Source organism: Mus caroli, unplaced genomic scaffold (assembly GCF_978045245.1).
Source record: "Mus caroli unplaced genomic scaffold, Mus_caroli_1 scaffold_7, whole genome shotgun sequence".
Classification (NCBI taxonomy): domain Eukaryota; kingdom Metazoa; phylum Chordata; class Mammalia; order Rodentia; family Muridae; genus Mus; species Mus caroli.
Window position 1 is genome coordinate 90,840,041 of NW_028227262.1, and position 11,088 is coordinate 90,851,128.

Consider the following 11,088-nt stretch of genomic DNA (forward strand, 5'->3'; position numbering starts at 1 on the left):
AAATACAGTTACATGTTCTCACTTCTATCTGCTCTGTAAGAAACATTTCTCTCCTAAGTGTGTTTGGAGAAGGTGACATTTTCTTAATTTTATCAAAAGAGCTGTTAATTTCTAGGTGAGATCCTAAAGCCATTGTCAATTACGTATGGAACTGACCATAAATTATTTAGAAGAACAAAAGATACCATGGAAGAATCTAAAATGATTTTCTGTTTCTCTTAAGTGGTTATTATTCATGTTACTACTGTTTTGTTCACAGGAACTGGGGTCAATTAATCTACACAGACAGATGTGGCCTCCAGAGAATAGCTCACATGTGGGAAATTCAAAGCTCAGCTCTTCCTACTCTACTGTTTTCTTGGGATTAGGAAAGTTCACTTTGGCATTTGAGCATAGCACTTCCTAACAACCTCAAGGTCAGAAGTGCCTTCTCCAGATGACATAACTATGGGTCTAGAGGGAGATGAGCTGATAACATCTCTTCCTTATAACTACTTCTTAGGGCCTCATTCTACAAGGATGTTTGTCAATGGCCCAGCTGGTGAGTGTTCTTTTTCTTTTCATTATACTGAGAGCTGATTATAGGGGGTAGAATAGGAACAGGATTCTGTAATAAATGATTATAGAATTCTCTGCTTAGAATATTACTTTTGAGACATACAGTACAATAAGCTTTCAACAGATGCTTGTAAACATAAATGGGTCTGTGTAACAATTTATAAAAGAACATAGATTTATCTTAATGTGATCTCTAATTGCATATGTTACAGTAGAAGGGGCTATTGGAAAGGTGATAAGGCCTAGCAGAAGGTTGGATAGAGAGATAGGAAAGGCTAATGAGTGGAAGTAACCAATGGCTAATATGTATTGAACAAAAATGCCCTGAAACCCATCACTTTTTTTACAATGAATGTATATGGGTGTACATGTAAAAGTAGCTCCAGATGCGATATTTTAAGGAGCATCTTTGACATAGGATTCTCCAGAGTTTGTACTCTAATAATTCTAAGAATGTGATTCTACCTAGGTATTGCCAAATGTGCTAGATTTCTATTCCTGTAACAGAACACTGAAATACCTTAGAGGGTGATAAAGAAACACCCTTATTGATGTGCAGGATTACATTCATAGAATTAATTTACCTTCAATTATATTTTGTATATTCTTATTTTACTACTTTTGTCAAGTTAACTGGTTGTATGCATTTAAGTGTAAGAACCTTAAGCTAGGAATATACAAAAAATATTAACTAATTTAGTGTTAATAGTGAGATTTGGTTACTCTCTTGCAATGATTTCTTATAAAGTCGATCTTTACTATGTAATTCAAATACTCACTATTTAAAGTATCTGGAATCTCACATCACTTATTTGTTAAATCCATGTAACATTATCCTTAAAAATTATAGTCTGGATAAGTTTCAGTAGATATCTGAGTGTTTCAATTGAAACAAAATCGGTTTTAATATTTCAAGTTTTCTAAATTGAAGCTTGTAACGTTGCTAAGAATATAGTATTGAGTAAGCTTTTTATTAGCAGTGAGAAAAATATGTTTAATTCTCAAATAGTATAAAATTATTTAAAGTTACAATCCCCAACATTTCCTTCAATAGTTACAAAATACAATTGCTCCTTAAAATATGCATTCCCAAAGAAATGCAAAGTAAGTTTAAGTTAAGGTGATATATATCTCAAGTCTATTTTTATTTTCCTGGAATATCAGTTACTAATATATATAGGAAATAAAAATGGAAAATGAAGGCAGGTTTGGTGGCACACATCTATGATCCCAGCATTTTCAAGTCTAAGGCAGGAAGAACATGGGTTTGATTGAAGTCAGTCTGAACTACAGGTTGCAATCTCCCTCCTTTGTTTTCTTAAACACACACACACATACACCAAAATTATACTGGAAAGCAGAAAATGTAGAATTATGAAATTGATGATTTTTAAAGAAGGAAAAAAAAATGCTGCCAGTTAAAGTCATTAAGTCACTGGCCGCAGAATATCAATAATACAAAAACCAAATGATAAAAGCTGGAGTTTATGTTTACAAGCATAATTTACATTAAGTGCCTGTACCAGTACATTAGGCCCATATTTCATCACATCAACGTAAAACAGAGGACACATTCTCTGTTTTCTTTTTTTCAGTTCATTTTATTTCATAAACACATTTGGTATTCTCAGTTTTTACTCAGTTGATATAAAGGTATTCATGTTAGCAGCCCTGGCCCATGCTATGCTATTGCTCTATTCTTAAAGTAGTAGTCCAGTAATTTCACACACAAACACACACACACACACACACACACACACACACACTTCCAGTGAACATTTTCACATCTTTCCCAAACTCACTCAATGCAACTTGTAATGAAGCTCAGTAATGTTTGCTTCACCACAGTCTCTGCAGTGACACTTCTGCTGCTGCTGCTGCAGCTGCTGCTGCTTCATCTCAGAGGAACTGGCTTGTAAGTGAGAGACTGTAATATGCTAGTCAGCTTCTAGTGCTTTCAGTTACATCAGTGCTAAACACAATTTTCAAAGAACTATTCAAACATTTCAGTTATTTAAGAGTATCATGTAATAATTACAAGTTAATTCTTATTAATTGGTGATCAATATTTAGTCATGCTGTCATTATCTAGTTTATAAAGATTCCATAGACCTAGCTTGGGTGGCTAAGGTCCTTATCTAATGAGATTCCTGAAAGCTTATTGTTGCTGACAATGGACCATCAGCCAACACCATGCATCTTGTCACCTGAAAGTCACATGCTTACTTTATGTTCCCTATGAGCAGTCTATAAATGTTTTCAATTTGCAGATGAAGGCTTAAATTAAGTATTATCCAAGAGTTTTTATTTATTTACATCTTTATTTCTTTATTTTATGTATATGAATGTTTAATTTGCATGTATTTCTGTGTCACAGGGCAATGGATTCACCAGAATTACAATTACAGATGGTCAGGTCATAAGCCACATGTCATTGCTGGGAATCAAGATCCTTTGCAATAGTTAAAAGATCCTTAAGCACCAATCCAACTCTCCAGCCTTAATCCCATAGTTTAAAAAAAAAAAAAAAAAAAAACCAGCCAGTGAGGCCAATCTTGCTGCAACCTCTCTTCCTGTAGTGTCATAAAGTAGGGAAAATTCTACAACTCTTCGAAGGACTCCTCGAAGTGCAGGTGGCAGACACCAGTGCTGTATGCCTTGCTTGACAACAGTGGAAGCACCAAAACCGTCAGTAAGACAAAACTTAATGGGCTGGGGGAGTCTCACCAGAATAAGAACTAGTGGTTAGCGGGCCAGGCTGGGGGTTTGGGGTCTATGACAGAGTCCTCCAAAGGCTCTCAGGTAGTGTTCATTGAGATGGGTCTTCGCAAAGATGAGCAGAGCTCAGAGTTCTGGCCTGCAGTGAAGTCCCCCAGTAGAACCAGCCTCAAGAACACCCTCAAGAACATGATGGGCCTGGACTCGGACAAGTGACAGTCACCTCCAGTCCCTGTCAGAACAGGGGACTTAGGCTCCTCTTTTTCCCAGGTCTAGGTGCTCTCCTATTGCTCTTCAGCCCTACCCTGCCCTTATCTCCCAATGAGATGGAAAGTTTCATTCCAATTTCCTTTCCAAGTCTTGTACTTCTCCTTCACCTTTACCACTTACTTTTCCAGGAGCCTAGGGACTAACCCTACTCCTCACCTGTCCCAAGGGCTGTCTGTTTGGTGCCTGATCCTCAGGCACCGAGAAGAAAGGGACCTTAATGGTCTTCCCATCTCCTCCCCACCCCTGCAGCTGATCGCCAGGCTTCTTCCTGCTCTCTCTTTTCCTAACTTCTGGTGGCCCAGCTCCACACTCAGTCCTTGGGCTCAAATCCACATCATGAGGATAAAACTCTTCAACGGATTTATTTAGGATGCTGTATAGGTTTTTTTTTTTATTTGCTCATCTGTTCTTTTGTTTCTTTACCTGAGCCCATGGCCACATCATGGCCCTATGACCGAGGACCAAGATTTCATGTGGCTTTTGCAGCTCCCGACTCCTATTGAGTCTTTACTAGAGAGCCAGCCAGGCAAGCAGAGCATAATTAATGCCCTCAAACCACTCTGGAGCACAGTTTGGGACTCTGAGATTTGGGTAGGGAGAGAGAACAAAATGGATCTTCACAAGTCAGGGGTGCAGAAGGAGGCTTTAAGAAATGTCTTCAAAATAAATAATCAGAAGAACAGGATATATCAATGAGAATAAGAAGGAAAGGAAATGCTTGCACCCCCAGGCAAAAGGGACTCTTAGGACTTTTCTACATTCTGTATATTTCTCCAACCATCTCCAAATGTCCTTAAATGTTTAATAAACACTGACATTTCCCGGGGGGGGGGGGCAGACAATCACCATGCAGTCACTGTGGATATAGGTTGGTGAGAGAATTAGATATTTGGCTCTGGCAATTTGGATGATCCATTACTTTATGAGAGTAAGCATTTTAAGAAGAAAATTCATATAAATATAAAACGTGTAGTTTATTATTTCACATTCATGGTCACATTATAGGAGGGTCTCTTCCACTAACTTCTTCATTATTTCTATACAGACAAGCAGGCATGCATGCAAATATGTGGAATATCTGAGTGAACTTGAAATATAATTGGGCAATCCATTTCTCACAAGCTTTGAATAAGTACAGGCATTTTCTATTTCTTTATCACAAAGCTGATTTTAAAGTACTGAATTAAATCAATTCAATAATAAATTGCTCCTGGTAAGTAGGCCAAGTAACATACATACACACCAAAGGAAAAACTGTTGCGTGAAACTGTAAAGAGTGTTTGGGTGCTGATTATGAATGATAACACTGGGACCTTGTTTCCACTACATAGGAAGGAATCTCTTTTAAACAGAAATTCCCAAAGAACATCCCTAGATGGACATCTTCAGCAAGTTCACCATTGTGATAATGTGTGGAAAATAGTGCTTACCTTAATTCACATGTTCTTTCTTGTTGAAAGTTCCTAGCTCCATATCTTCCAATGTGGTTATATAGCCTATAGAAACTATAGAAATCAGGAAAGCAAAAATGGAAACATTGTAAGGATAGGGGCAAGTTTGGGAGCAATAGACAGCAGAATTGCACGTTATAAATATCTGATCATGGACATGAAAAACTCAGGGCTCCTTACTGTTGAGTAAAGAGGTAAAACCTAAGAAGGTGGGAGAAAAGTAAGGGGAATAGCAGGACACAATTTATCAAATAGGGAAATAGGAAAATGGGTGGATCCTTAGGTAAAGAAGACGAGGATAAGTACAAAAGAAAGGAAGGAGATAGCTACATAAAATAACAATATGGATGGCTCAAAAGTCCATAAGGAATTATGCTGTTCATGATTAACTTCCCTCCTCCACAAAAAGAAAGATAGTATTTGATAGCAGGGAGTTAGTTTCTTAATCCTTAATTGGAGTTCACAAAGGGTTTTAATGTGATGGGAACTGAAGTGGGAACTGCCTAGGGTCATTTATATCCATAATGTTCATACAATTAATACAACATAACAAAAATATGACAGACCTTTTACTAATTAAAATAGTGAGATTATCATGAATTATAGCTGTGATTCCATTAGAATTCCAAGCCAAAACATGGATAGCTGTGAAATAAAGCACAGTATAATTAAAGACCATGAGAATGAATGAACTAATTGTTTTATTTATTATGTAATTTTTTCCAAGACTACATATGTTTTGTTCTTCTCTAAGAACATTCTTAATATTGTGTGCTTATCAGCAATGTTCTGTATAGTTAAGTATACAATGAGGTAATTTAAATCAATAGGATTGTGTTTCTAAGGCATGAGAATCAGGTGCATGAGACAAAGTGTTCATAAAGTATATATATGAGTGTGGGTGAATTTATTGTCTATAATATTCCATGTATAGGGGGTACATGGATGGTATATAGAAATGTAGGCTATGATGTTCAGTCTGGAACATCAGAAGTTAAAGATTAATCAAAAATTAGTAGAATGATGATTTAGGCATACTGTCCAGTGAGTCACAAGTCTCATGTATACTCTTTTTTTTTTCAGATATCTGAAATATACATCCAATATGCTCTTAAGATGAATACACTTACCACTTATGTCCTCATTAACGAATATCCTTTATTTCCAAGCTGGACTTGGAATTCTAGCCAATACTTTTCTCCTTTGTTTCTATACTTTCACAATCCTAGGTCATAGATCAAAGCCCATGGATCTGATCTCCTGCCAACTGACCTTTGCTCATATATCGTTTTTGCTAACTGGAGGGGATAATTGGCTTGCAGTCATACTTGAGTCACTGAACATTGAGAATGACTTCAAGTGTAAGGCAATTTTTTATATAAGTAGGGTCATGAGAGGGCTCTCTATCTGCATCACCTGCCTCCTGAGTGTGTCCCAGGCTGTCACAATCAGTCCCCATACCTCACTGTTGGCAAAATTTAAGCATAAACTAAAAACATACATCATCTATGCTGTTTTCTATATTTGGTTTTTTAATTTCTTGGTCAGTAGTCACATGTTATTCTATGTTGGTGCTTTTAACAATGTGAGTGAAACCAACCAGATGAGAGTCACTAAATCCTGTTCATTATTTCTCATGAACTACATTATCAGTGGATTGATTTTTACAGTGACAACTTTCAGAGATGTGTTTCTTGTAGGAGTCATGCTGATCACAAATGCATATATAGTGATTATCTTGTTCAGACACCAGAGGCACTGCAAGCATCTTCATAGCATTAGGCACCTGAGAGTGTCCCCTGAGAAAAGGGCCACCCAGACCATCTTACTACTTGTGGTTTTCTTTGTGGTCATGTACTGGGTGGAAATCATCATCTCATCCACCTCACTCTTGTTATGGATGTATGACCCAGTCATCCTGACTGTTCAGAAACTTGTAGTGACTGCCTATCCCACAATTACTCCTTTGGTACAAATCAGTTCTGATAAGAGAGTAATCAATGTGTTGAAAAACTTGCAATCAAAGTGCCAACAGATTTTCTAAAACATGATTCTTTTCTTTTAAAAATGATTTACTTGGAGCTAGAGAGATGGTTCAAAGATTAAGAGCACTGTTTGTGCATCCAGAGGTCATGAGTTTAATTCCCAGAAACCACATGGTGGCTTACAACCGTCTGTAATGGGACCTGATGCCCTATTCTGGTGTGTCTGATGACAGCTACAGTGTAGTCATATAAATAAAATAAATTTTAATATTTATTTAATATTATAAATATTTTAAAAAGATATTAATATATAATAAATATTAATTAGAATTATTAAACAAAATTAAAGTTATAATTTTAACTAAACTTGATGTATTAGAGATTAAAATGTTTTTATTTTTTTATCTAGGGGTGGGAACTTTGTCATACCATCCATGCAGAAACCAGAAGATATAAATAAATAAATATAAATTATTTAAAATAATTTAAATAAAAAATAAAGTATAAATTTAAAAGATATAAATATAATATTAAATATTAATAATATTAATTTTTAATACTTATTTTTATTTATATCTGTAAGTGCTGTATCAATATGTCTACATGACTGCATTCCTGATGCTCAAAGATGTCAGAAGAGGTCATGGGATCCCCTGAAACTGGAGTTTCAGATGACTTTAGGTACCATGCTTGTAGCTCCAGTAATTGGATTTTGTCCAAATTATAAATGTTTCTTAAACTTTAATTGTCAAGGGGCAAAGTGAGATTCTTCATATGATTTAAATAATGTTTGTAGTATTACATACAAAGGAAGTTCCTTGCTGATAAGTAACTTTTTAAGCCTTTCTTTTAAAAACATTTTAATCTCTAATACATCAAGTTTAGTTAAAATTATAACTTTAATTTTGTTTAATAATTCTAATTTCTCTGGGTTATGAAAACAATGGTAATTTAGTTTTTCCACTGTTTACCAGAGTTTTACTCAATTAGACTTATCTGAAACTTTCATATGCTTGTTTGTTTGCAATTAATTTCATCTACATTTATTGAAATATTATTGGTAAATTAAAATTGTTTATGTACAGATAGTACAAATACAGATATGCAATATCTTTTTATATAATGTCTTTTCTGTGAATGTGTATATGCTACTATGTATGTGCGCTGACCAAAGATACATGTTCATTTATACTTGGAGGCAGGAGACACTTTGACTATTTTTCTTCACAAACCATTCACCTCATGCTTTGATAGAGAGTGTCTCTTCTGGACCTGGGAATTGCCAAACATTCCAAGTTGGTAGCCTTAAGGATTATCCTATCTCTGCCTCTCCAGCTCTGTGATCACAAAGGATCCCTACCATACCCCATTATTTAAAATTATGTTTTTCTTTTACTGAAAAAACATTCTATTCATTTAATATATTCTGATTAGTTTTTCCCCTTCCCCTAGTCTTCCAAGTTCTTTCCCATCTTCTTTCTTGTCCAGATCCACACCCTTTCTATGTCTCCTTATGAAAGTAAAAAGCATCTAAACAATAATTAAACACAAAAATAAATAAACCACAATAGTACAAAAAATTAGAAGAAAAAGAATCAAAGAAAAAGCACAATACACACATACAGACACAGGAACACACAAGTTAAACACGGGGACCTTATAAATATACGAAGACAGATATCATAATACATAGCAAATGACCTGTAAAGATTGTACTGAGTTCATTTTGGGTTGGACATCTTGGGCAAAGCAGGGTGATTTATTTTGCCAAGTGTCTCGAGGTCTTCAACTCTCTGAATATTTTCTAGCTGTGTGTCTCTGTATTTGTTTCTATCTGATAATAGAGGAACCTGTTTTGATGATGGCTGAGCAAGTCTCAGATTTATGAGTCCAGCAGGAGTCATTTTATTGCTACATTCTTCTGGTTTCCGCATGGATGGTATGACACAGTTCCCACCCCTAGAGCAGGACATGAGTCTCTTGGATTGCTGGTGGTTGCTGTAAGAGTAAAGCTTATTTGTATAATAATGCACATATTCTACGTCATGTTCTTTCTGCCAAATATTCTCCCTGGGAAAGTTTATGACTCCATTATTATCAGAAACAGCATGATTATGGGAATCAAGAATTTGTCTGGTGCTCCTCAGCAATATAGTGATTCTATAGCCTTCAGAGAAGCCCTTAAGACTGTAGTAAAGAACTCTAAAAATATTAGTTCAAGAATACATAAATAGCTGAGTAGTATTCCATTGTTTAAATGAATCACATTTTCTGTATCCATTCTTCTGTCATGGGACATCTAGATTGTTTTCAGCTTCTGGCTATCACAAATAAGACCACTATGAACATAGTAGAACATGTGCCCCTGAGGCATGGTGGAGAATCTTTTGGGTATATTCCCAAGAGTGATATGGCCAGGTCTTCAGGTAGACCTATTTCTAATTTTCTGAAGAACCTCCATATTGATTTCCAGAGTAGTTGTACCAGTTTGCAATCCCATCAGCAATGGAGGAGTGTTCCTCTTTCTCCATATCCTGTCCAACATTTGTTGTCACCTGAGGTTTTAATCTTAGCCATTCTGATTGGTGTAAGGTGGAATCTCAGGGTCATTTGTTTGCATTTCTCTGCTCACTACATCCTGAGTTTTGCAGGCAAATGGATGGAATTAGAAAATATCATCCTGATACAGGTTAGAGTGAGGACCACAGAGGCAGACAGCTTCTGGGACAGGCGGGAGCCACAGAGCCGCTGAGGCAGCACCCTTTTGGGGCCGCAGACATCCGGCACCCTCCCAGTCAGAGGACAGTGACCTGCCCTGCAGGGAGCGCCATCTTGGCTCCGGGACTCCACCGAGCTTAGTCTGTACAGGTCAGAGTGGGGACCACGGGGGCAGACGGCTTCTGGGACAGGCGGGAGCCACAGAGCTGCTGAGGCAGCACCCTTTTGGGGCCGCAGACTTCCGGCACCCTCCCAGCCGGAGGACAGTGACCTGCCCTGCAGGGAGCGCCATCTTGGCTCCGGGACTCCGCCGAACTTAGTCTGTACAGGTTAGAGTGAGGACCACAGAGGCAGACAGCTTCTGGGACAGGCGGGAGACACAGAGCCACTGAGGCAGCACCCTTTTGGGGCCACAGACATCTGGCACCCTCCCAGCTGGAGGACAGTGACCTGCCCTGCAGGGAGCGCCATCCTCCGAACTTAGTCTGTACAGGTCAGAGTGAGGACCACAGAGGCAGACAGCTTCTGGGACAGGCGGGAGCCACAGAGCCGCTGAGGCAGCACCCTTTTGGGGCCACAGACATCCGGCACCCTCCTAGCTGGAAGAGAGTGGTCTGCCCTGCACAGGAGCCCTCTGCCTCAGGAGCAGGGAGCACAGCTTAGATCCAGGACTCCACTGAACTTAGGAACTTAGTCTGCACAGCTGAGAGTGTGCACCACAGAAGCCTACAGCTTCTGTGACCTGCCAAAGCAACACAGCATCTGGGAAAGGTCCTGTTTTCCGCCTTCTTCTTTGGCCAGGAGGAGGTCCAAACGCCAGATATCTGTACACCTTCCCTTTAAGAAGAAAGCTTGTCAGCAGGGAGTGCTCTAACCACTGAAACTCAGAGGAGAGAGCCTGTCTCCCAGGTCTGCTGACAGAGGATACTCAGAATCACCAGAAGAACAACCTCTGAACAGAGACAACTATAACAACTCCAGAGATTACCAGATGGCGAGAGGTAAAGGTAAGAATCTTACTAACAGAAACCAAGACCACTCACCATCATCAGGACCCAGCACTCCCACTTCGCCCAGTCCAGGGCACCCCAACACACCTGAAAAACTAGACCTGGATTTAAAAGCATATCTCATGATGATGGTAGAGGACATCAAGAAGGACTTTAAAGAACTACAGGAGAACATGGCTAAAGAGTTACAAGTCCTTAAAGAAAAACAGGAAAACACAACCAAACTGGTAGAAGTCCTTAAAGAGAAACAGGAAAACACATCCAATCAGATGATGGAAATGAACAAAACCATACTAGACCTAAAAAGGGAAGTAGACACAATAAAGAAAACCCAAAATGAGGCAACACTGGAGATAGAAACCCTAGGAAAGAAATCTG

At 38.2% G+C, this 11,088-nt stretch overlaps 1 protein-coding gene across 1 annotated transcript; it reads left to right on the plus strand.

Moving 5' to 3' along the window:
• The first annotated feature begins 515 nt into the window (after positions 1-515).
• LOC110296750 (vomeronasal type-1 receptor 100-like) lies at positions 516-9,296 on the plus strand. Its single transcript, XM_085839685.1, has 2 exons — positions 516-541; positions 6,081-9,296. Exon 2 carries the CDS (start codon positions 6,133-6,135, stop codon positions 7,039-7,041), a length of 909 nt encoding a protein of 302 aa, XP_085695811.1. The 5' UTR covers positions 516-541; positions 6,081-6,132; the 3' UTR covers positions 7,042-9,296.
• The last annotated feature ends 1,792 nt before the right edge of the window (positions 9,297-11,088 follow it).

Excerpts from the sequence above, each read along its gene's own strand:
- LOC110296750 (XM_085839685.1), top strand. The coding sequence starts at position 6,133 with ATGTCCTCATTAACGAATATCCTTTATTTCCAAGCTGGACTTGGAATT.